The sequence below is a fragment of the Phascolarctos cinereus genome, unplaced genomic scaffold (genome assembly GCF_003287225.1).
Source record: "Phascolarctos cinereus isolate Bilbo 61053 unplaced genomic scaffold, phaCin_HiC Scaffold_4;HRSCAF=312, whole genome shotgun sequence".
NCBI lineage: Eukaryota > Metazoa > Chordata > Mammalia > Diprotodontia > Phascolarctidae > Phascolarctos > Phascolarctos cinereus.
In genome coordinates, this window is record NW_027555847.1 from 88372439 (window position 1) to 88398895 (window position 26457).

Below are 26457 nucleotides of genomic sequence, written 5' to 3' on the forward strand. Positions count from 1 at the left end.
CTGGACCCTGAGGGGGGCCCCCCGATGACGCCCGCAGAGCTGTTCCCCCGCCCCACGGAGCGCCCCACCCCTACCTACAGCAACATGGAGGAAGTCGACTAGCAGGTCCCTGGGTGGGGGGGCCCTGGGTGGGGGGAGGGTGTATCTAGCAGGGCTTTCTGGCTTTGGCCTTCTTCTATGCCAAGCACCTTGTTCACCCTCAGCTTTCCCCCTCTCTAGCTCCTAACAGCTTCCCTCAGCCTTTCCCTCCTCTAACCGGGACCCAGGCTCCATTTGGGGGGTGGAGGTGGGAGGGAGCTGGAAGGTTTGGGGCTTCTGAGGTGGTGCCTTGGCTGTCTGCAGTCAGCCTGCACCTCTCGAATGTCCACACACACACACAAATGTGCACCAGCCCCCCGAATAAGACCCTGGATTCTTCCCTGGCTCTGAGCCTAGCCCCTGGTGCCCTCTGTGTTTAATTTCTCTCAGTTGTACTTTCATTTCTTTCCGATTTGCATTTTAATTTTATTTGAAATATTGTAATTTTTTTTTGCATTTGGGAAGTGATTGCTGCTGTTTAAATATATTTTAAACAATAAATAAGTAAACCTCAATTATTGTAACCTCTGTGGAGGCTGCATTTGGCACTGTCCATCCCCAGACCACCAGGGACCACCTGGTCCTACCGCCTTCTAAGCTGTTCCCACAATTTTGTCTTTCCCCCTACTCATCCAGCCTCTCTGGGGCCAGGATAGAAGAGAAGACATGGATAAGCCCACCCTTTAGAGATAAGGGGGAGCCAGGGAAGCAGGTGGGCACACTGCATGTTTCTGCTGATATTTCTATAATGTTTTGTGCAGGGCCTCATATATGTTATCTCATTTGAGCCCCATCTTACAGATGAGAAGAGAGGTTCCTAGAGGTTAGGGAGTTTGGCAAGGATCATACAACTAGTGTGGCAGGTGACATTTGAACTACATCATTTGATGGTCAGTGAAATTTTTTCGTTTGAAAAAGGTCCTCATACTCAAAACGTTTGAGACCCACTGCTCTCACTTCTAACTTCATGGATGAAGAACAGACATGGAGAAATCGAGCCACTTGTTCAAAGTAATACAAGTAGGAGAAGGAAAGGGAGCAGGCATTTATTAAGCATTTGCTGTGTGCCAGGCACTGTGCTAATTAGCTCTGTACAAAAATTATTTTATTTTATTTTACCAGAAGCAGAGTCAGGGTTCCTACCTAGCTCTTGATTCCACAACTAGAGCTTAGGTTAGGTGCCTCAGGCAGTGCATGGGTAAGGATCCAGTGAGCTCTGAGTGTGGAATGCCTGTTGTAGTTTCTTAGACTCATCAGATTTAGAGTTGGGAGGGACTTTTTGGATCTTCTAGTCCATTTTCCAGACAAAGAAAAGAATTTGCCCATAATCACACAAGTAGTGAAAGTCCAGCATTGAGGTCCAGATCTCTTGACTCCAAATCTGGTAGGGTTTTTGTAATTTATCTAGTTCTACCTTCCATCCTAGCAGCAAGGTAGTGCCATAGCGCACAGAGTACTAAGCCTGGAGTCGGGAAGATTGATCTTTCTCAGTTCAAATCTGACCTCAGACACTAGCTGTGTGACCCTAGGCAAGTCACTTAGCCCTGTTGGCTTTGGTTTCCTCATCTGTGAAAAGGAGCTGGAGAAGGAAATGGCAAACCACTGGATTATCTTTGCCAAGAAAACCCAAATGGGGTCACAAAGAGTCAGACATGACTGAAATAACTAAATGCCACCACCACCACCTTTCGTCCTATGAAGGAATCTTCTGTACACATCTTTCCTTATGGCAGCAGGACATAGTGGAAAGAGTAATGGATTTAGTCGGAAGACCCAGATTCAAATTCCGGCTGTGCTCCTCCACTCCCTGGGTGACCTCCCTTCAGAGATGATGCAGGAAATCTCATCTTTCTGGGCTGCAGTTTTCTCATTCATAAAATGAGAAGATTGGATAGGTTATTTCTAAGGTCCCTACCAACCTTATATCTTGAAATCTTGTGATTAAATCAACCAACCTTTAATCTTCTGTGAGCTAAGTGCTAGGTGCTGGGCATATGGAGACAAATGTGAAATATTCTCTGTTCTTGGAAAGTATCCACTCCGCAGCCCAGACAAATGCATGTCCATGACTATACACAGAACCCCTACAAAGAGCCAGCAGTAGGGGGCTTTGTGCAGAAGGTAGTGCTAGAAAGGGCTCCTGAGGAAAGCCAGGCAGGGTGCATCGTAGGCTGGGGCAGAAGCAGAAGACAATGAGAACTCTGACCTGGGTTTGCATCTCAGCTTGGCTAGATATTACAACCTGTGTGACCTTGGCCAATCTCTTTAAACTCTTTGGGCCTATTTCTCTTATAAAAGAAGGAGCTTAAACTAAATGAGAAGGGAGAAAGAAAAGAAGGCTTCATTAAGTCCTACTATGTGCTAGGCACTGTGCTAAGCTATTTGTAAATATCTCATTTGATCTTCACAACTCCTCTTCAAGGTAGCTACTGTTATTACCCTATTTTAACAGTTGAAGAGACTGAGGCAAACAAAGGCAAAGTGATTTGCCCAGGATTACACAGTAAGCATTTGGAGCAGGATTTGAACACCTTCTCGACTCCAGGTTCAGCCCTCTAATAAACTTCACCACTTAGCTGCCTTTAAAGTCCATTCTAGGTCTAATTGTGATGATCCCAAATCTTGTCTAGTTTCAGTCTCCCTCCCAAGCTGTTCATTCTTTCTGTGTGCACAAGCGTGTCAATTTTGTGAGCTACATTATACAGTGTTAATTTTTATTTATATATAGTTATAGATATGGAATGATAAGATTGAATGATTTAGATTTGCTTTAAAAGTGTTGTTTAGGAGAAACTTATTCATATGTACATTCCTAGAGCCGTGCACATATACAGTCCATTGAGACTGGAAGTAACACTCCAGGTTTGGACTGACTAGGGCAAAGCTGAGTGAGAAGGGTGATTGCCTGCTAGGTTATAAGAGGCTTTTTTGCATGTACAAACCTGTCAGATATATGGGTTGCTTTTAGGGGGAGAAGTAAACTCAGGCCAACAAGCATTTACCTTCCCTCACTGCTGTTTCCAGCCCTGTGCTTGATGCTGTCAGAAACTGGGAGTACACCCTAGGTCAGCTTATAGGGGTAGGGGTGAGAAGATTCTTGCATTCTGCCTGGTTTATACTTATGAACAAAAGTGGGAGTTGAGGGTACATTTTCATTAAGCAAACATTCATTGATCCTTCCCATGGTCCTGAGCTGGAGGCAGAGAAGTCCTTGCCCTAGGGGAGCTCACAGTTTAGGTGGAGAGTTGGGTTGAAGACAGGATGGAGGTGCACACAGAACTATGATAAAAGACAGAATGTGATTAGGGCTGTAACTGGGATGAGATGCAGGACTGGAGGGTACTTTTCCCTGTTGGTCATAGGTCTGGGGGCACTTCTTCCTTCCCCTTATTCATCATCTGTCACCCCAGACAAACTAAAATGGAGAGACTTGAGCCCCCTTGACATTGCCCCACCATCTCCTCTGCTTCTCTTCCCTGTGGCATGGAGCTCAGCTGGACAAAATCATCATTCAATAAACATTAATCATGTTAAAAACAATGATGGTCATGGTTGGGGGGGATTAGGTAAGACAGTCCCTGTTCACATGGAGCTCACAATCTAGTGTGCAGTACATGAGACAAAGACAAAATACGTGAGGACCAAGGGGGGTGGGGGTGGGGGGAAGGTGGTTACTGAATTTGAAGCAGAGGAGAATCAAAGAAGGCTTATTAGAGGAGGTGGTGTTTGATTTGGGCTTTAAAGAATGGGTAAATTCAAGCAAAGGAAGGAGGGGAGAGGATATTCTAGTCATGGTGCAAAGGCACTGCAGCAGGAAAGTATAGGAGAGGGGGCTGGAAAGGAGATACATAGTCCAGTTTTTTTGGTATAGAGAATGTATACAGGCATGATGTGAGATAAGACTAGAAAGGCAGTGTTGGAAGGGCCTTGATGTGGGCAAAAGCTGTAGAAAGCCGTTGAAAATTTTTGAGCAGAAGGCTGACATGAACAGGTTTTTGTGTGAGAAAAGTTATTCAGAGTGAATGAGTACAGTTTAATAGATTCAAATGAAAATTTAAAAATTATTCTAGGAATATAATATGAAAGGAGTGGATTGAGAAGAGTAAGAAAGAATGTACTGCTTTAACCAGATGGTAATGAAGGCCTGTGATGAGGAATAGAGAGGAGAAATAGAGGTGGAATTGACTGGACTAAGTTAACTGATTGGCTGTGAGAGATGGGGGGGGGGAATTCAAGATAACCTCCAGATTATACTGTCTGACTTCAACAGGATGCTAACTACTGCCTGCTAAGAAAGACAGATTTTAACTTAAAAGTGAGGAAAAGGTTCCCAAGATTAGAGCTGTCCAACAGAATAAGTAACTGAAGTAGTCAGTTGTCCATTTTTGGAGGTCTTCAAGCAGAAGCTTGAGGACTTGCCAGGGACTTAGATTTGGGTGCATTGTTGAGGATATTCCTGTTCAGATAGAGATTTGAAACACCTGAGGTCCCTACCAGGTCAGAGGACCAATGACGTCATCTCTTATCCCTTCCCTAGCACGTCCCTGCATAGCTATTCCAAACCTCTTTCCGTGAAGCCAACCCCAACCCCTCTCACAAAAAGACCTCATCTCCTTTACTGAAAAGATTAAAATCATCGACCTGTAATTCTTCATTGCTCCCACACTTAAAACTCCCTCATCTTCATCTATCTCCTCCTTCCCTCTGGCCCGGACTCCTTGTCAAGGCCAACCCTGTCCCGTTGATCATATCTCCTATTCTCACAGAATGGTGGAGCTGTAGTCATGGTTTTTTTCCTGGGGATCACCAACTCCGGAATTCGCTACTACAATGAGCATCATGAGGACTAAGGCTCAGGGCTAGACAGACATTCATCTAGTAAGCTCTATGAGAGTAGTCACCTAGCTTTATCTAAGCTTTGTGCCTTCCCCAGCTAGTGGCTACGAATTCAGGCAACATTTAATAAGTGTCGAATGAATGAATGAATGATGGGAGGGTGGGTTGGATGTAGGAACAAGCATCTTCTGAAGGTGTACTATGCATCTGGTGAAGGAATCCTGAGCACAGAAATACTGAAACCCCAAACCTCATAGGCCCTGTTCCCCAATCCCACAAGCCGCAGTGGGGGCGTGGCTTGAGATGGGCGCTTGTCTGGTCTGTGGGCATTGAATACCTGGAGAAGTGGGGTGGGGGCACCGTAGGTGCCGGCTTGGTCCAGTACCCAGAGCCAGCCGCGGGAGACGCGGACACGCGCAGGGAAAGTGCGGGGACGCGCAAGGGCTGCTCTGTGCCGGTCCGCGCGCAGTGCAGCGCAGGCGGGGTGGGGAAGGGAACCGGAGCTGAGGGAGAGTCGGGAGTGGAGGAGAGCAAGAGGCAGGAGCTGAGCCGGCAGCAGCGGAGATGGGGGAGCATCCGCAGCGGCGGAGGAACCAACCCAGAGGGAGGCAGGGCATACCGGAGCCCCCGGTGGGCAGCGGCCGGGCCAGGCCGGCGGGACTGGCCTCGGCTGGAAGCTGAGCCTGAGGGCCGAGGTGAGACCCCGGACAGGGGTTGGGGGAACTGAACCAAAAGACAAGGAGGGGGACCCCATTCCCCTAGCTAACCGCCCCCAGATGCGAAGTCACTTCCTGTCCTTTTGCGCAGCCGACTTCCTGGGGACCATTAGGCAACCATCAGGAGGTCTGCAACTCCACATTCTCTGTCCCCTGTCAAAGCCGTCCCTACCCCAACCCTGGAATTCAGCCCCATCCATTAAGACTATTTGTGTGAAATCATATGCTGTGACCAAAGGGTGAAGAAAAATGTGCCACAGCTGAGAAGGGGATCCAGGTGTAATGGTCGCTGGGCTGTGTGGGGAGCACCCACTGAAAGATCCCAATCCTTAGTTACAAGAAAAACTGATTTCTCAGAACACCCCCCCTCCAGTCACAAGGCAGTGTTCTCTTAATACTGGTTCCTTTCTTCCATCTTTCATCACTGGAGGCTTTTGGTGGAGGAGAGGAGGGTGAACTCCCTGCCTGAGCCCTAGATACCTAGTCACCAAGAAAGTAAGTAGCCTGAGTCTTAGGCTCTCTAAGGTAACCCTACCACAAAGACTGGACCCGCCGGGCACAAGAGCCTCCATTCTAGGGGACAACTCAGGGCACAGGATCCTATGATTTTCAGACTGGAAGAGACCTTACAGACCATCTAGTTCAACTCTGATTTCTAAATGAGGCCAGAGGCCAGAGGAGAACTAGAACTTGCCAAGGTCACATAGGTAGTAAGTTGCCCATGATTTGAATCCAAGGTCTGTTCCTAAATCAAGGGATCTTTCCTTCTGCCCCAGAGAAAGGAACCCTGCCTTGGCACTGTAGAAGAGCGAGGGGACCAAAGAGACTAGAGAACAGAGGGAGAGACCACTTTACCCTTGGATAGACCCCATCTTTGTTAGAGATGTAAACTAGTGAAAAGTGATTCATTAATCAGATAAGGGCTTAAGGGAGAAAGAATAAAAGGTGTATCTGGGAAAATTAGGGAAAGCATCCTGGCAGAGGTGGGCTCTGATCTGGATTTGAAATGAGAGGTGAATCACCCTTCCAGATAGGTTGGAGTGGGGAGAGCTTATGTCCAAAAGAAACTCAGAAGAGGCTAATCTGGTGGGAAGTCATCTATTAGATACAGCTCAGTGGAATGAAAACATCCTGAGGACCCTGAGCTGGAAGTCAGGGAGACTTGGATTCTTAGCCAGACTCTGACATTAACTTGCTGTGTGCAAGTCTCTTCCTTTCTTTGGATCTGTTTCCCTGACTAGGCCATATGGGAGTTGGAGGAAATGAGCCTTGAGTTTCCTTCAGCTCTGAATTCATGTCCCTAGAGGTAGCCTTAGAGTCAGACAGTTCCCAAAGGGAGCCCCTCTGGGGATAGAGGTAAAGAAGGCTACTGGAAACCGTGTCTCTTTTTGGTTGTTTACAAACACTTGGCTTAACCTAGAGCCTCCCAAGGAACAAATCATCTTCTGACCTTGGCCATGCACCAAGGACATCTCATCCTCAGTGCCAGAGGAGAGAACTATACATAATCTCTCTGAGCCCTGCAGGAGAGAATGAAAGCTGTTTGTCTCCTCTAGGACAGGTCTGCCTGTATCCCACCCCACCAGGAGGCCCCAACCTGGAGAAAAGGGGCAGGTGACCTGAGGTGTAAGTGAGGATGTGGGAGAGACAGGAGCTCAGCCCTTTATTCTCAGCCTCTCTCCTCTCTCCTCTCACCCCCCAACTAACCACTTATGTATGAGGAGGGAGCACAAAGTCAGTATACCTACTCCAGTTATCCTTGGTTAACTGACAGCCATGGCAGGGGGTTTGGTGGAGTGGAGGTGGAATCACTTAGTCATCTTGCCAGATGGGGCAACAGCTGCTGCGTGTCCCCCAATTCTGACACTAGCTCCTTCATTGGAATTATAACATTAAAGCTGGAAGGAACCTTAGAACACAGGATGTTAGAGCTAGGAAAGGCTTTTAAAGATTATCTACTTCACCCCCGCCTTTTACAGATGGGGAAACAGAGACCCAGAGAAGTTAAATAATTTGTCCAAATTCAAACAAGTAGTGGCAAGGCTGAGATTCAAATTTAGATGTTCTTAGGCCAAGCAGTTCCAAGATTCCAAAACAGCACCCCATCCTATGACCCACTCCCTTTCTCCTTAGAGTAAAAAGTGGCTTCAGATATCAGGGTCCATGAAAGGGGGCGGCAGGGAGGGGACACTTAAAGCTGAGTGTTACTCAGGGCCTGGAGCGCAGAGCTGTTGACCAAAGGAAAGGAAGTCAGACACTTAATTCCATTCTCATTTCTCAGAGTAGAAGGCATGCTATTTCAGGAAGGATAGAGACAAGGTTGGGGAGGCCTTGCTTCTCTACTGGAGAGCTTCCAACTTGAGGGGAGGCAGAAGACAGAGGTAATAACTCCCGTTTCTATGGAGCTTTAATGTTGACATGGCATTTTCCTCACAGCATCCTTGTGAGGTGATGAAAATATCATCATCCTCATTTACAGATACTCTGAGAGACTGTAATTTGACCCAGGTCTCCTGATTCTCACTCACTTCGATGCTTTCCTCCTAAAAGTTCCACGTCATAGAATCAGATAAAAGAAGGCCAGTTTTGGATGAGAGGAATAGAAATTCCTCCCAGACTTCCTGGAGGAAGTTTCCAGTGCAGAAAAGGACCTAAAACCCAACCTAGTCCAGCTCATTTTTTAAGCATCTCTCTGTTCTCTGTTCTCAAGCTCTCTGTTCAGAGCACTGTGCTCAGTGCTAGAGAACATACAAAGTTTAGGTAAACAGCTACTTGGTCTGAGGCTCAGAGGGCAAGCAAGTAGCTGTTCATAAAGATCAAGAATGGGGGCAGCTAGGTGGCTCAGTGAATAGAGCTCTGGCCTTGAAGTTAGGAGGACCTGAGTTCAAATCCAGCCTCAGACATTTAACACTTACTAGTTGGGTGATCCTGGGCAAGTCACTTAACCCCAATTGCCTCACCAAAAAGCAAAAGAAAAAAAAAAGATCAAGAATGGAAGAGCCAGGTTCTTGATTGCATATGCTCTTTGAAATACATAGTAACTCATATTTAAATAGTACTTAAGGTTTACAAGCACTTTCCTTACAATAGACAAGCCACACAAAACTCAAGATTCAGCAAGGTTAATTGACTTGGTCAGGGTAAACACCTTTAGTATGAGCTGCACTTAGCACTGTTCCTTTCACTTAGTAGACATTTAAATGTTTATTGACTGACAGGTGGGGGTGGAATTTGCCTAATTGCCAGGGTTAGGAGTGGGTGGGTAGGGGAGCCCCAGTTTCAGTGCTGCAAAATTCACCTCCTTCTCCCTCTCTTACCCTACTTCCCTCCCCTACAGGTGGCTCCGGGATTATGCTGAGCCCCGCCCATGGAGACCCACTCGGACCTTCCGGTGTTGGAGACAAGTGATGGACCCAGAGCAGGGGCTGCAGTGGACAGCTCCGAGGATGCTGGCTGGGCTAGGGGACCGTTCCCTGGGGGCTTCCGGGCTTCACTGGCAGGCGTGCTCCTTCTGGAGCTCGCGCTGGGCCTAGGCTGCAATACTGCTGCCCTGCTTCTACACCGGGCCAGGGCCGGCCCCAGGGCCTCGGCCAGTGCACGCCTCACCCTCAGCCTGCACGTGCTGGACACGCTCATCTGCGCGTTTTGTGTCCCGCTCAGCGTGGCCGTACTCCTGCTGCCCACTACATCGGCTCTTCGCGCTCCGGTCTCGGTGCGCCCCTTAAGCCTGCTCTGCCGTTTCCATGAGGCCGGGGTTACCTTCAGCGGCGTGGCCACGGCAGCCGGCGTACTCGCTGTCAGCCTGGACCGCTATGACATGTCCGCGCGGCCCGCGCGCCGTCGTCTCACGCCCGCGCGCGCGCTGTTGCTCCTGGCCATCGCTTGGCTGCTCTCCCTGGCAGCCTTCTTCTTGCCCTTTGTGGAGGCGGGACTGGCGCCGGGGGCGTGGGATGAGGCGTCGGGTGCTGACAACCGCACAGACGTGTCCTGTGTAGGTACAGGCGGAGATGAGGCTGTGGCGGGCCGAGGGGAGCCTGCTGGCAGGGGCCACCTCCTGGTGCAGATCCCCGCCTTCGTGGCGGCTCTTGTGGGACTGTTGGTGACTTATGCGCGTGTTCTCCATGCGCTGAGCGCGGGCGTCGGTGCGCGAGCCAGTCGGAGGAGGAGAAGGGGGAGGCGGCGAGGACGTGGCTGTGGGTCTGGGGCCGGGGCTGGAGAGTCCCGGGGGCTGAGTCCAATGCCACCGCCGGCAGCGCCCACCTCGGGCCCCGCGCCCCCGCCGCCAGCTCTGCAAACTTCGGTGTCTGTGATTCTAGCATTGCGGCGAGCCGTGCGCCGGCACCGCGACAGACGGGCTCGGAGGCGGCGGGTTTTGCGCCGGTCGCTGCTCATCGTCAGCTCCTTTGTGGGATGCTGGGCTCCGTTGTCTGTGGGCAACCTGCTTCTTCTGTGCATGGGCCCTAGCGAGCGGCTGGCCCGTCTACGGCTCTGCTGCCTGGCGGCGGCCTACGGTACCACAGTGCTGCACCCGCTGCTCTACGCTTTCCCTCGCCGCTCGCTCAGCCGGGCGCTGCGAAGCCAAGCCCGGAGGCACGCTGTGTGCGCCTTGCGACCTGAACCACCCGCTCCAGCAGCTGCTATTGTGAGGAATTCCTGGCTGAGAACGCGCAAAGGCCAGGGCAAGGCAGAGGAAGTCGGGGACCGTGGTTTGGGCTTGGATGGACAGCCCCGGAACTGAGGGCTTCAATCGTTGCTCCTGCCCTGCAGGTGCTCATGGAATGAGGGGTAACTCTGATTTCCCCAGTATCCTTGGTTCAAGGGTGCGAATGGACTAACAGCCCTCATCCAGGTGCATCTTCCCTGTGAGCGCCCGGGAATCATCAGGCTTTTCTGACCTAAAAGGTGTCCACAGACTGAGGGCCTCAGCCTAATGTCCTTGCCCTGGAGGTGGATGCCCACTAGCTGAAGGTCTCATTCATCGAGTCTGTCCTGCAGATGAGCACAGACTGGAGGAGATTTTCTTTGCTCTCCTGCCCTGAGTGGCCTGGGGGCCCAGGACTTGTCACCAGCACCCACCACCTCTGGGCCCCTGGAACCTGCAGGGGAGCTGGAGGAGAGCCTCCTCTAAGCTCAAATTCCTGCCAGCACAGTCCCATCACCCATCACCAAAGAAAGCACAGTCTCCATTCTGTTTCACAGAGTCCCTAGCCACCACAGAGTGCTCAGCTCCTGGGGGTGGTGGGGTGCCCCTATTGGCTGCACCATTAAGGCAATAATGGGGCTAGGGAGAAGAAAACCCCATAGGAGACCCACTGCCCTGACGGGGCTCATCACAGCAATAACTCCAGATGGAGCTCCTCAATTACCCCATTCCTGCCCCCAAAGAGTCACCAGCCTGGGAGTCACCACCTCCCCATTCACAGATTTAGCTAGGGGGTGGGATCCTGTCTGGTCTTCCTGTTTGTCATTGGCTAGCTTGTCCTAGAGGGGACTAAGGCAGGTATCTGTCTTCTCCCTACCACTACTCCCCCCAGGAGGAAAAGGTGTAGTGTTGTTTCTTATGGGGGGGGCGGTCTGAAATGGAAGCAGGCCAGAGTTCCTTCTGGCTTTGGCCAAACTGCCAGGCTTAAGAACTGTCTCTCAGTACAAATCCTACAGGGTGTGATGTTACTGGGGGTGCCCAGGGCCTTTGGCAGCTGCTTCCCCTACCTGGGAGAGAAAAGTAAATGCCCTAGCAGGGAGCTCTATCCCTATACGTAGTTTTTACTTTTAATACTGTCCAGTCTGGTGTGACTTTTCTGGTAGCGTTCAGTTCCCCTGATTTCTGAAGTGGCCCCAGGTCTTTCTGCAAAATACTTGCAAAGTATCTGATCCTTCCCCTCTTAGTTAAATAAACTTGATCACCATCCCTTCCTCTAAAGTTCTGGCCTCTCTCAGGGTCCTTGGAGTGTGGTGTGGAAAGTATAGAGATAATTGGTTCCCTTTTTGTGAGGGGAGAAAGAACCAGTACTTTGGAGTACCAGCTCCATGAAGCCTGAGGAGCTGACTGGTTTTGAAAATAATTTGCATATGTCAACAGAAACCTAAGCTTTCCTGCCAACTGTTTCTTTCACTGGTCTCAGTCAATGCTGCTCTTGTCCCACTTCCCACTCAAATCCTATTGATCAAACTCTGATCTCAAAGACCTTCTAGTCAAGACTGAAGTTCTGGGTTCTGGACCCTTCTTGCCACTAGATCTCACACTATTCTAGGGGAAAGTCACTTGTCAGCAGGTTGTTGGGGAGAGAGATCTGAATGTTCCAGAAGTACATCTGGGGGCAGGGCACGTTCAGTCAGAAGTTTAGTGGGGCCTTCAGAGGCAGGGAAGGCATAAACTATACAGCCATTTGTGGTTCCTGAATCTGACACCCCCCCCCCATCTCCCAGATCTGCTTTCTCTGAGTTAGAAAGGAAAGAAGCAAATTCCTGTCCAAATATAATAAGGGATAAAGGTTGATAGCTAGAAGGGGCTTTACAGACCATCTATCTCAGCTCCTCATTGTATAGATGAAGAACCTGAGGCCCCTGAAATGTGACATGTCTAAGGTCACAGGGGACCTAAGTAGAAGAACTGAGACTTAAATTCATCCAGGGGCAATGTCCTTGCCACTCAGCTGTGCTGCTGAGTTGAAACAAGTCAGGTCCCCTCAGAAGAAAGGTGAAAGTGATAGCTGAAACACTCCAGGAAGACCTGGAAAGTGAAGGAGGGGAAAAGGGGGGTTTGGGGTCGAAAAGAGAAGTTGCCCTTGCCCAACAAAATATTTCATGGTGTAATCTAGTTTGTAAGAATGAATCCCATTGTTTCCCCTCCCTCTGAGTCTGTTTATCTGTAGAAGAGGTGATTAGTATCACCACATCTAGATGGAGGGGAGAGGAGAAAAAAGGAGGGAGGGAAAAGGGGGAAGGGAAAGAAGAGAAGAGGGTGAGACAGGGAGGAGAGACACCTACACAGAACCATAGGCAATGGGAAGACGTATTTCACCTCAACATTGGGAAAAATTTCCCAACAGCTGTCCAGCAATGCAAAAGGCTGGCTCGAAAGATAGCACCTTATCATTCTAGGTGTTTCAGCAGAGGTCACAGGATTCCCGACAGGGATGCGTTAGAGGGGATTTCTAGACTGGTAAGGATGTTAAGAGTCTGTGATCTCAGAGGTCCCTTCCCAACTCAGATTCTAGGAGACCCACAGGTGTCACAGGCGCACCCTTGTGGCTCAATCAAGAACTGTTGCCAGACTGATGGATTTCTGCAATATAGGAATCACTAAGATCCCCAACCTCCTAGAGCCCTGTTCTTTGGAAGCTAAATCCTGCCAGAAGCCTGTTAAAAAGTCACATTGACCTTGGAGCTTCAGCCACTTTGTCAGGTGATGGGGATGAGTCTAAACCCCTAAAAGGAAAAGACCATGTCTTTGGGATCTGGCCCCCAAAAAGGAAAATCCCTGGACTTTCCCAAATCTGTGGCGTTTGCCTGAGGCTGTAATCCACTTAACTGGCCTTTCACTGTGGCTATGCCCAAAGTCCCAATTCTGTTCCATTACTTCCCGATTGCCTCTGGCCACTTCCCACCCTTAATCCTGTCTAGACTCCATTTTCTCCCTAGGCCCCTGTGGATCAGGTCCCTGGAGATCTGTTCACCCCAGCTTACTAGCCATTCCCATCCAGATCCTCCCCAGACCCCTCCTTCAGTCACCCCAAATTATTTGGCCACTCCTAGATCCCTCCCACAGTCTTTCTGTATATAAGGTCCATCTTGTCTGCATTAAGGTGCTCAGATGCTTTAAGAGTCTAGCCAAGGGCTCAGATTCCTAACATCTGGCTCTCTTTCATTAGCAATACAAATGCTTAGATATCTTAAGAGCCTGGCCTATAGGGCAGATTCTTTAAATCTCACCCACCCCTGATTGATGTTCTAATAAACCTTGTCTTTGTCTGAAAGAAGACTTGGGTCTAATTCTCTTTCTGGCAGGACCCATATGTTGTGATTTGGGGATCCTAGCACCCTTAAACTTCTAAACATCAACAGGGGTGTGGAATAGGGGAAAATAGGTATGGCAAGTGGCTAGGCCTAGAACCCCCAGGGCTCAAGGAAACACTTTATAGACTTTTGGATAATAGGTAATGTGTCTCAAAGGCACAAAGTCAGGTATTTTATGAGGCTCTTGAGTGGGAAAAGTTCCAAGAATCACCTAGAAAGGTTCCTATGTTAAGCACAGGAATTGGGGTTGTGAAGCTGGAAAAGTCATATCTATTAAAATAGCTTTCTGTTACCTGGATACTATTGAGCATGACCTCCTAGGCCAAGAGACTACCATGAAAACTGATAGCAGCTGAACAAGGAATATTAGTTATGGAGCTCATTTTAAAAATATCAATATTGATTAGCATCAAGACAGCATTGAACCTAGAGTCAGGAGATCTAGGTTTGAATCTCAGCTTGGAGACATCAGATGTGGAGCTATGGATAAATACATTCTTTGGGCTTTAGTTCCATCTACAAAATAAGGATCATACTATTTGTACAGCCTACTTTCCTGGGGCAGGAAAGTGCTTTGTAATCTTAATCATTTAAAAATGGCCCTGGGAGCAATAGTCAAAGCCAGAGAGAAAGTGGTCGACCTGTGTGAAAAATGGTGGACAAGTGCACTTTTCTGGGCCGCAGTTTCTTCATCTTTAAAATGAGAGAGTTGGATAAATGCTAAGTTCCCTTCCAGCTCTAAATCTGTAAATTTATGAAGTCCTTGCCACCTTCCTTTGAATCTGGGCCCTGAAAGCATAAATTGCCCTCTAGCAAATTACTGAAATCCCCCTTTCCTAAACTAACTGAATGAGAATCCCACTCCCCTCCCTCCTCAGGTTGAAGAGGAGATTCCATTACATAAAATTGAGAGGTAGGATTCCTGTGGCCTGAAATGAGACAAAGAAAATCATCCTTAGAGGATCAGGAAGATCTCAAAAGTGAAATTCCCAAGACTTCAAAATAAAATATATCTATGAGGAAGAAAAGAAGTTGCTGAAAGAAATGGATACAGATACACAGGGAACTCAAATGACCAATAAAAGACATGGATATAAGAGGGAAGCAAGGTAGGTAATGGAGGATAAGCACAAAGCACTGCATTCCTGTGAGAACAATAGTAGGAATGACGTAAATTGGAAAGAGCCAAGGCTGGCAAAGAACAGTAAGGATAATAAAAAGAGTGGGCTTTTATTTTTTCTTTGAACCACAATCCTCCGTGCTTCCTCTGGACATGAAGTACACTTTGGAGATCTCTTAGTTTTCTTGCTTATTTGACGCCCCCCCAGACAGGTGGATACTGGCAACACCAGGACAGCCATACCTTGAAGATATTTCTGATTTGGTTCTGGGCCACCACAATAAAGTGAGTCACAAGAACGTTTTGGTCTCCCAGTGTATATAAAAGTTATGTTTATACTACACTATAGTCTATTAATGTGCAGTACTAATTTGTAAAAAAAAACCCACTGTATATACCTTAATTAAAAATACTTTATTGCTAAAAATGCTAACCATCATTTGAGCCTTTAGAGAGTTATAATCTTTTTGCTGGTGGTTTTGCCTCAATGTTGATGGCTGCTGACTGATCAGAGTGGTGGTTGCTGAAGGTTGAAGTGGGGGTGGCAATTTCTTAAAAAAGGACAAAGATAAAGTTTGCCGCATTGATTGACTCTTCCTTGAACACTTAGAGGCCATTCTAGGGTTGTTGACTGGCCTAATTTCAATATTGTTGTGTCTCAGAGAATAGGGGGGTCTGAGGAGAGGGAAAAAGACTGCAAAGGAAGGTTGGTGGAGAAGTCAAAACACTCAACAATTATCGTAGTCTTATATTAGCTCTGTTCATGGCTCCCTAAAATAATCACAACAATAACATCAAAGATCACTAATCACAGATCACTATAACAGATACAATAATAATAATGAAAAAGTTGGAAATATTTCAGGAATTGCAAAAATGTGACACAGAGATATGATGTGAGCACATGCTTTTTGGAAAAGTGATGCTGGTAGACTTACTTGACACAGGATTGCCATAAACCTTTAATTTGTAAAAAACACAGCATCTGCAAAGCGTAATAAAATAAGGTATACCTCTATGCAGAAATCACCTAAGGGTAGCCACCAACTTTGCATTACTATACAATGGTTTTGAGGCCTGTTGGTTATCTTCAACCTAGTTTAAACCTATCTGCCAAGATGGTTTTACCAGGATGTGACTGCTGCTACAAATGCTCCAGCTTCTTGGAGGCCCAGGTGAGGGCCTCAAAACCTTCAGTGATACCCCAGACATGTGAAGACTTCCCCTGGTTGGAATGGGAGAATGAAGACAATTTGTTCCAATGGCCATGAAGGCAGCTGAAGCAGGAACTTTGGAGTGCTTAGAGTTTGGTTCAGACATCAAAGATGTCAAGGTCATTCACTGTAACCCAGGCCATCACCAGTCATCCTGACTTTTGTTTTGGCCACTGGACTTTGATGACTCTGGAAGAAAAAGTGAGGCTGACAACTGCACAACTCTACTCCATCTAGTAGACACTGTCCTCGGTCCTCTTCAAAAACAGAACAACTGTATAAGCACTCGGGCTTACAAGGGATCAGTTATGAACAGGTTTTTAGAATGGTTCATACCTATGCCCATGATAAGCCAAGAGAATCCTTTTGTCCTTATTTGTTGTTCAGTTGTACAATTGTGTGACTCTTCCTGTTCCTATGGATCATAGCATGCCATGCCCTTCTATCCTCCACTATCACTCAAAATCTGTCCAAGTTCATGTTATTTCCATGATACTATCTATCCATCTAATTCTTTGCCTTCCTCTTGTTCTTTTGCCTTCAGTCTTACTTAACATCAGGATCTTTTCCAATGAGTCCTGTCTTCTCATTATGTGGCCAAAATATTTAAGCTTCAGCTTCAGTATTTAACCTTCCAGTGAATAGCCTGAATTAATTTCTTTAAGTATGGACTGGTTTGATCTCCCTGCTGTCCAAAGACTCTCAAAAGTCTTTAGCACCATAGTTTGAAAGCATTAATTCAATAATGCTCAGCTTTTTCCTTATAGTCCAACTTTCACAGCCATGCATTGCTGCTGGAAAAACCACAGTTTGGACTATATGGACCTTTGGCAGCTGCTTTTTGGTATGCTGTCCAGATTTGCCATAGCTTTCCTTCCAAGGAGTAAGTGTCTTTTACTTTTGTGGCTGCAGTCACCATCTGCAGTGATCTTTGAGCCCAAGAATATAAAATCTGACACTGCTTCCATTTCTTCTCTATTTGCCAGGAAGTGATGGGACCAGTTGCCAGGAACTTAGTTTTTCAATGTTCAGCTTCAAGCCAGCTTTTATGCTCTCCTCTTTCACACTCATCAGGAGGCTTCTTAATTCTTCTTCACTTTGTTCCCTCCGTTATACCATCTGCATATCTGAGATTATTGATATTTCTCAGTAACTTTAATTCCAGCTTTTGATTTATCTACCCTGGCATTTTGTAAGGTACTCTGAATGTAAGTTAAATAAGTAAGGTGAAAGTATAAAGCCTTATTGTTCTCCTTTTCCAATCTTAAACCAATTAGTTGTTCCATGTTCAGTTCTAACTTTTACTTCTTGGCCCCCATACAGGTTCCTCAGGAAACAAGTAAGATAATCTGGTGCTTCCATCTATTTGAGGTTGCCACATTTTGTTGTGACTCACATAGTCAAAAGCTTTAGTGTAGTTAATGAAATAGATGTAACCAGAAGTAGATTTTTTCCCCTGAAATTTCCTTGCTTTCTCCATAATACAGCTAATGTTGGCAATTTGGTCTCTAGTTCCTCTGCCTCTTTGACAAGTTGCTGAAGCCTAGCTTGCAGAATCTTAAACATAACCTTGCTGGCATGTGAAATAGCACAATTGTTCAATAATTTGAACATTCCTTGGCATTGCCCTTCTTTAGGATTGGAATATAAATAGATCTTTTCCAATCCAGTGGCCACTGTTGAGTTTTGTAAATTTGCTGCCATATTGGGTGCAGCACTTTATTTAAAATAAATAAATAATTGTGTTGGTATTTTATTTTTTTCTAATTATCTGTAAAGACAAATTTAACATTCATTTAAGAAATTTGAGTTCCAAATTTTCTCCCTTCCTCCCTTACCTCCCCCCTCCCTAAGACAGTAAGCAATTTGATATAGGTTATATCTGTGCAATCATGTAAAACAAATTCCATATTAGTCACATTATGAAAGAAGAAACAGAGCAAAAGAAAAAAAACACAAAAAGTGAAGAAAGTGAAAATAGTATGTTTCAATCTGCATTCAGACTCCAGTTCTTTCTCTGGATGTGAATAACACTTTTCCTCATGAGTCTTTTGGAATTATCTTGCTGAGAATAACTGAGAATTGCTGAGAATAACTAAGTCATTTATAGCTGATTATCTCACAATGTTGCTTATGCTATGTATAACGTTCTCTTAGTTTTGCTCACTTTACTTTGCGTCATTTCATATAATCTTTTCCAGGTTTTTCTGAAATCAGCCTGCTCATCATTTCTTACAGCACAATAGTATTCTATTAGATTCATATACCACAATTTGTTCAGCCATATCTCAATTAGTGGGCATCCCTTCAATTTCCAATTCTTTGCCACCACAAAAAGAGCTGTTGTAAATATTTTCTATACAAGTAGGTTCTTCCTCTCCCTCCCCCCACCTTTTAAAAACTCTCTTTGGGGGACAGACCTAGCAGTGATATTGCTAGATCAAAGGGTAGGCACAATTTGATTGCCCTTTGGGCTTAATTCCAAATTGCTCTCCAGAATGGTTGGATTAGTTCACAATTCTACCAACAGTGCATTGTGCAATAGTGTCCCAATTTTCCCATGTCCTGTCCAATATTTATCCTTTTCCTTTTCTGTCATATTAGCCAATCTGATAGGCATGAGGTGACACCTCAGAGTTGTTTTAATTTGTATTTCTTTAATCAGTAGTGATTTAGAGCATTTTTTCATATGACTATATGACTTCTGCTTTAATTTCTTCATTTGAAAACTACCTGTTCATATCTTTTGACCATTTATCAATTGGGGGATGATTTGTATTCTTAGAAAGTTAACTCAGTTTTTGATACATTTGAGAAATGAGGCCTTTATCAGAGACACTTGCTGTAAAAATTGTCTCCCAGCTTTCTGCTTTCCTTATAATCTTGGTTTAGTTTGTGCAAAAACTTTTAAATTTAATATAATCAAAATTATCTATTTTATCTATTATCTATCATAATGCTCTCCATCTCTCATTTGGTTACAAATTCTTCCATTTCTCCATAGATAATAAAAGACTTTTATGGAGAGAACTCACATGAGGCAAGTGCTTACATGGGGGTCAGAAGAAGCAATACAAGAACACTCTCTGAAAAACTTTGGAATTGATTATAAGACATGAGAGACTCTGGCACAGGACCACACAGTTTGGTATTCCTGCATCAAAGAAGGCGCTTCGCTCTATGAGCAAAGTAGAATTGCAGTAGCATGTTATATGAGGGGGAGGGGAAGGAGGAGGAAGGGTGTCATGGAGGGGGGTAGAGAGTTATGGGAGTCAGAGAAGGTATTATGGGGGAGGCAGACAGAGTGTTATGGAGAGCAGAGAGGGTATCACATGGTGAGGGTTTGAATGCCAAACAATGCTTGCCTAAAAGACTACTTTATGGAGAACTCACACAGGGCTAGTACTTACATGATGGTCAGAAGAAGTGATACAAGGACACGTTCAAGATTTCTCTTAAGAATTTTTGAATTGATTGTATTCATGGGAGACACTGGCACAGAACCACCCAGCATGGCATGCCCTCATCAGAGAAGGTTCTGTGTTCTATAAGCAAAGTAAAATTGAAGCAGCTCAAAAGAAATGCCAGATGCACAAATTTAGAGAACCCACTCCAAATGTTCACACTGATTATTTGTGCCCGACCTATGGTAGGGCATTCTGAGCTTGTATTGGTCTGGTCAGCCACAGTCCGACTCATTGCAACTTGACTTTAACATAGTGATGTCTTTTTGGTCCTCTTCAGTGAAGAAAGGACGGCAACCACCTCATGAGACAGCTATTTTGCTTTCTTGCTCTTCTTTTTCTTTGGAATGTTTTTTGTTGCTGCCTTCTGCATAATATTGTGAACCTCTATCCACAGTTCTTCAACACTCTGTCTACCAGATCTAATCCCTTAAATCTATTCATCACTCCCACTTCATATTCATAAGGGATGATATTTTGGTCATACCTGTATTGTCTGATGGTTTTCCCTACTGTCTTCAACTTAAGTCCGAATTTTGCCACAAGAAGCTCATGATCTGAGCCACAGTGAGCTCCAGGTTTCATTTTAACTCACTACATACAGCTTCTCCACCTTTGGCTGCAAAGTTTATAATCAATCTAGTTTCTGTATTGACCATTTGGTTATATCCATGTGTAGAGTTGCTTTTTGGGGTGTTGAAAAAGAGTGTTTGCTATGACCAGTGAGTTATCTTGACAAAACTCTATTAACTTCTGTCCTGCTTCATTTTGTACTCCAAGGCCAAACTTGCCAGTTACTACAATTATCTTTTGGTTTTCTTCTTTAGCATTCAAATCCTCTGTGATGGATGTAACGTCTATTTTTGGTGTTATTTCTAGATGCTGTAGGTCTTCATATAATTAATTAACTTTGGCCTCTTCAGCATAGACTTGTATTACTGTGATGTTGAATAGTTTGCCTTGGATTCAAATAGATATCATTCTGATATTTTTGAGATTATACTCAAGTACTTTTCTCATCCTTTTATTGATTATGAAGGCTTCTCTATTTCTTCTAAGGGATTCTTGCACACAGTAATATATGTAATGATCACCTGAATTAAATTCACCCATTCCCTTCCACTTGAGTTCTCTGTCACCCAAGATGTCTGTGTTTAATCTTTCCATCATCTACATGACCACACCTACTTACTTCAGTTCACAGATCTTACATTCCAGGTTCCTATGCAATATTGGTCTTTACAACATTGGACTTTCCTTTCATCACCAGACCATTTTGTACAGCTGAACTTCCTTTTGGCTTTGACCCAACTGTTTCATTAATACTGAAGCTAGTTTTAGTTGTCCACCAATAGCCTATTGGACACTTTCTGACCTGAGGGACTCATTTTCTAATGTCATCTCTTTTATCATTTTAGTACTGTCCTTTTTTTTTTTTTAAACAAAAATACTGGATTAGTTTGCCAGTTGCTTTTCCACCTTTTGTCAGAACTCTTCACTATAACCTGTCCATCTTGGATAACCCTTCATGGTATACCTCATGAGCTACACAAGCCCCTCTGTCATGACAAGGCAGTGATCCCCCTTTAAATTCAATAAGTATTTATTAAGTGCTTTACCAGTTTCAAGGCACTGTGCTGGGTACTAAGGATACAAAGACAAAATGAAATAGTCACTAACTTCCTGAATCTTAACTTTTATAGGGGAGATACAGACAAGTAAATACAAAGTATGTACAAGATAATGCTAAGCAATTTCAGGAGTGTAAGTGAAACAAAAGCTGGGAGAAGTAGTAAAAGCCCCTCCTAACAGATATTGCCTGAACTATGTTTCAAAGAAGCTCATGATTCTAAGAAGTAGGTGGGCATAGGGGTGGTTGGGATAGGGAGGGAGTAGTGAGTTCCATATACAGGGGACCAGGTATACATACACAGGGTCAGAAGATGGAATGTTATGTTTGGGAACACATAGTATTACTACAATGGAAAATTCAAGAAGATGAGTAATTTGAAATAAAATTGGAGAGGAAGGTTGGGGGCATTAAGTGCCAAGCTAAGGAGTTTCTATTTTATTCTAGAGGCAATAGGGAATCATGGAAGATTTTTAAGAAGGAAAGTATGACAGAAACAGATCTGTGTTTCAGAAACATCAATTTTGTATCAATGTGGAGCCTGGAAGAAGGAAGAGCAATTAGGAAGCTAATTACTAACTTCAGTAGTCCATTTGAAAGGTGATGAGGGCATCTTCCCTACAGCCTTCCCTCCAGGATTTTTTTTTCTCTCTCTCCCCCCTTTGGCTATACTAGTGAAGACCTGTACTATTCATGAGACTTACATTACTGACCCGGAGGTAGGGTGAAGGGAGGAGAAGAGATGGTTTTCTTACTCCCATCACCAACATCTGCAGCTACATCTCTCCTAATCTGCTGTTTGTGCTGGGCTGACAGGAGGTGCATATTACTACTATACTGCCATCATCCTCCATTTCTGACCAGGATTATTTTGGAAAGAGACTTCTAGCAGAATGTCTGAATAATCTGTGCTTGGCCCTGTGCTGTTTAACAGTTTTATCAATGAATTGGATAAAGGCACAGATGACATGCTTTTTATTTTTATTCTTTTCAATTAACAAGCATTTATTTCTTCTCTTTCCTATATCCTTCCACTATTGGGAAAAAGAAATTAAAACAAAATCCTTGTAACAAACATGAGATGACATGCTTATCTCATCTGTAGATGACACAAACTTGCAAGGGATAGCTTGCTTACACACTGGTTGGCAGAGACTGAATTTTAAAGTATCTCGACAGTATCATATAGCAGGGAAGATACCCAAATAAATCTTAGGCTACATGAAGTAGGGAGGGGATGGTTCGGCTGTAAGCGCCCCTGTACTAGTCAGACCATATCTGGAGTACTGTGTCCAGTTCTTGGTAACCCCTTTTTAGGAAAGGCATAGGAAAGCTTCAGTGTGACCAGGAAAGGGCAACTAGGATTCTGAAAGAATAGGAGACCTGGCCATACTAGCATAATTGCTGTTTGTCCTTCATTCTTGAAGAGGACCATGACATCAAGAAGATGATGCTAAGACATGCAAGTGAATTGGATTTAAATGAGGGAGGGTTGTGCAAAGTCACCCAGCCTCACTTTCTCCTCCGGAGCCATCTGGGTCCAGTGGCCAGATAATGGATCAGGATGACTGGAGATGACCCAAGAAGCACACTGGGGTATCTTGGCCTTTTCAAGCTAAGGTCTTCAATGAGTCTCAGTTTGACCGAGGCAAAGCTCATTCTATGATTAAGGCTCTACAAGATATGAGGCAATTCTGGGGGGCAAAGGAGATAAGATTACAACCAAAAGAATCACTTTCCCAGTAAAACTGACTGTAATCCCTCAGAGGAAAAAGTGGATATTCAGTGAAATAGAGGATTTTCAAGCATTCTTGATGAAAAGACCAGAGCTGAATAGAAAATTTGACTTTCAAATACAAGACTCCAGTGAAACATGAAGAGGTAAACAGGAAATAGAAATCATAAGAGACTTATTAAGGTTGAACTTTTTACATTCCTGGATGTAAAAATGATATTTGTAACTCATGAGACCTTTGTCAGTATTAGGATAGTTGGAGGGGAAAAAATTTATGTAGATAGATAGATAGATAGATAGATAGATAGATAGATAGATAGAGGGCACAGGGTGAATTGAAGATGAAGGGGTGATATCTAAAAAACAAAATTAAGGGGTGAAAGAGGATTAGACTGGGAAGAGGAAGAGAAAGGAAAAATGGGGTAAATTATCTCACATAAAACAGACAAGAAAAAGCTTTTACAATGGAGGGGAAGCTGAAAGTGAATGAGTGAATCTTATTCTCATCAGATTTAGCTTAAGGAGGGAATAACATACACACTCAATTGGTTATGGAAATCTATCTTACCCTACAGGAAAATAGGGAAGAAGGGGATAACAGAGGGGGAGGATGATAGAAGGGAGGGCAGATTGGGGGAGGGGGTAATCAGAAGCAAACACTTCTGAGAAGGGACAGGGTAAAAAGAGGGAATAAATGGGAGGGGAGATAGGATGAAAGGAAATATAGTTAGTTTTTTACAACATGACTACTATGGAAGTATTTTGCATGACTACACATATGTAACCTGTATTGAGTTGCTTGCCATCTCAGTGAGGGTAGCTAGGGAAGAAAGAAGGGATTGAATTTGGAACCCAAAGCTATAAAAACAAATGTTAAAAATTGTTTTGACATGCAACTGGGAAATAAGATATATAGGCAAATCTATCCTGCCCTACAGGAAAATAGAAGGGGAAGGGGATGAGAGAAGGTGGGTGGTGGTGAGAGAAGGTGGGTGGTGGTGAGAGAAGGGAGGGCAGATTAGGGGAAGGGGTATTCAGAATGCACACCTTCTTGGGGTGGGGGAGGGGCGAGATGGAGAGGGAATTTGGAACTCAATCTTTTTTTTCTTTTTTAAAAAATTTTATTAATTTATTTTGATTTATCAACAATGACTTCCATATGCTTTTGAGTTGAAAATTTTTTCCCCCTTCCTCCCCCACCCTCCTCAAGACGGCCTACAATCTGATATAGGTTTTACATTTACATTCCTATTAAACATATTTTCACATTAGTGAAGTTGTAAGTAAAAATTAAAACTAATAGGAGGAACCATCAGAAAGATGAAACAAAACTCAACAGAAGGTAAAAATAAGTGATAGCAATTTGACTTCCATAGTTCTTTCTTTGGATGTGGACAGCATTTTCCATCCCAAGGCCTCTGGAGATGTCTTAGATCCTTGTAATGCTGAGAAGGGTTCAATTTAACAATATTAGTCATCACATAAGGTGGCTGTTATTGTGTACAAAGTCCTCTTGGTTCTGCTCACTTCACTCAGCATCAGACTATATAAGTCTTTCCAGGTTTTTCTGAAGTCGGCCTGTTCATCATTTCTTATAACACAGTAGTGTTCCATTACATTCAAATACCACAACTTGCTCAGCCATTCCCCAACTGGTGGGCATCCTCTCAATTTCCAATTCTTTGCCACCACAAAGAGCTGCTATGAATATTTTTGTACATGTGAGAATGTCCCATTTGTTTGATCTCTTTGGGATATAGCCCTAGAAGTGCTATTGCTGGATCAAAGGGTATGCACAGTTTTGTAGCCCTTTGGGCATATGGAACTCAAAATCTTGTGGAAATGAATGTTGAAAACTAAAATTATTAAATAATAAAGAAGAAATGAGGCAGAGACTGGCCTTTTTACCTCTTTAAAAAAATCAATCTGGGAGGCTAAGACCCTCAGGGTTTTTGGTCAAAACAGAAACAATTGTTATTTACATTCATTCTGAGCCAATCAGGGCACAAACAATGATCAAGTAGGGCTTGGCCTGGGACCTATTGTTGGCCAATCAATAAGAGCAAGAGTGATTTGGGGTTAAAAATAAAGTTTCAGAGATTAGGATTTACATTCCCTTAGGGCAGAGTACCTGCAGGTAAGGTATGTGGCCAGAGGGAAGGGAAAGAAAAGCCTTAAAAGAAAGAAAAGGAAAGAAAGCAAGCCTTGTCAACTGCACAGTTCCAGTTTTGTCCCCAGTGGGCAAGAGGACCATGGCATCAGGAAGGTGATGCCAAGACAATCCAATTGTCTCCCAGAGTTAGAGACCTCAGAGTCCATCTAATTTGTGACTTCTAAGGATAAGAATCTTCTTTACAATCTATCTGATAAATGGTCACCCACCATTTGCTTGAAGATTTTTAATGAGAGAAAACCCACTGTTTCCCAAGGTAGCCCATTCTAGTTTTGGTTATTAGCTTTCACTGTTGGAAAATGTTTCCTAGAAGTTTGGCACACAGTATTTAATAAATCCTTGGTTGATTGAGCAACTCTAAATCTGTCTGCAGTACACCATGCCAAGTCCTACCATCTGGGGTCAAGCAGAGTAAGTCTATTGCTCTTTCAAATGAAGGGCCTTCTCTCTAAATATAAGAAGAAAGCTGCCATGTCTCCCCTAAGTATTCTCTTCATCAGGTTAAACATCCTACTTCCTTAATGGATTTTCCAAAGGAATGAACTCAAGGCCCTTCTCTGCACATTCTTTTTTTTTTTTGGCAATTGGGGTTAAGTGACTTGCCCAGGGTCACACAGCTAGTAAGTGTCAAGTATTTGATCTGAGGCCGGATTTGAACTCAGGTCCTCCTGACTTCAGGGCAAAAAAAAAAAAAAAAGAACGTGCAGAGAAGGGCCTTGAGTTCATTCCATTGGAAAATCCATTAAGGAAGTAGGATGTTTAACCTGATGAAGAGCATTCTTCAGCATACTAAGGCCCTCCCTTGTGACATATAAAAAGTTCGAGAGATGTAGCTTTTGAGTAATTAATCATTTCATTAATCATGCTAGCACTATTTAATAGAAGGGGTCAATGACACTATTGAATGCCAAAGAACCCCTCATGCAACCCACTCAACACTTATGTGCCCTTGGAAGAGTGAGTGTTCCTGAGGGTGGCAATCAACTCTGATTGGTTAACAATTAATAAGAAGAATGATTATTATAATGAGAGGTGGACTTATTTTAATGAGGGGCTGGAGGAGCGTGATCACTCAGTCTTGGACAAACAGACTTCTCTCTTATTTACACTACTCCGCCTACAGCAATCTAGACAAAAAGGGGTCCACCTCTGCTCAAACCTGGCTGAGTGAAACACAATGGGTCTGAATTTCCCTTAGATTAAATTCTGTGTAAGGTTCTCTAATTAGGTGGGTCAACAATTCCAAGATTTCATCTCATCTTCCACCCTGCCCTTCAGAGAACTAAGCTTTAACTTAGTCTCCAAATGAGGAAGGGGAAAAAAATCTTGGATCTCTCCAATATTTGCTTAATAATCATTTCTCTCACCCTAAAAAACAGGATACTCTAGATGTGGTCTAATTAGGGCAGTGGACAGTTGGACTAACATCTCTGTTCTCCCAGAGGCCACCTTTTTTTTTTTTTGGTGAGACAAGT

At 44.5% G+C, this 26457-nt stretch overlaps 1 protein-coding gene across 2 annotated transcripts; it reads left to right on the forward strand.

The window, feature by feature from the left end:
* The first annotated feature begins 15 nt into the window (after nucleotides 1-15).
* Nucleotides 16-15147, forward strand: LOC110216961 (G-protein coupled receptor 22-like). Of its 2 annotated transcripts, none has more exons than XM_020999049.2 (2): nucleotides 16-105; nucleotides 8968-15147. In XM_020999049.2, exon 2 carries the CDS (start codon nucleotides 8998-9000, stop codon nucleotides 10366-10368), a length of 1371 nt encoding a protein of 456 aa, XP_020854708.1. In that variant the 5' UTR covers nucleotides 16-105; nucleotides 8968-8997; the 3' UTR covers nucleotides 10369-15147. The 2 variants fall into 2 exon arrangements, with proteins under 2 accessions (XP_020854708.1, XP_020854707.1); XM_020999048.2 differs by lacking the exon at nucleotides 16-105 and adding an exon at nucleotides 5252-5609.
* The last annotated feature ends 11310 nt before the right edge of the window (nucleotides 15148-26457 follow it).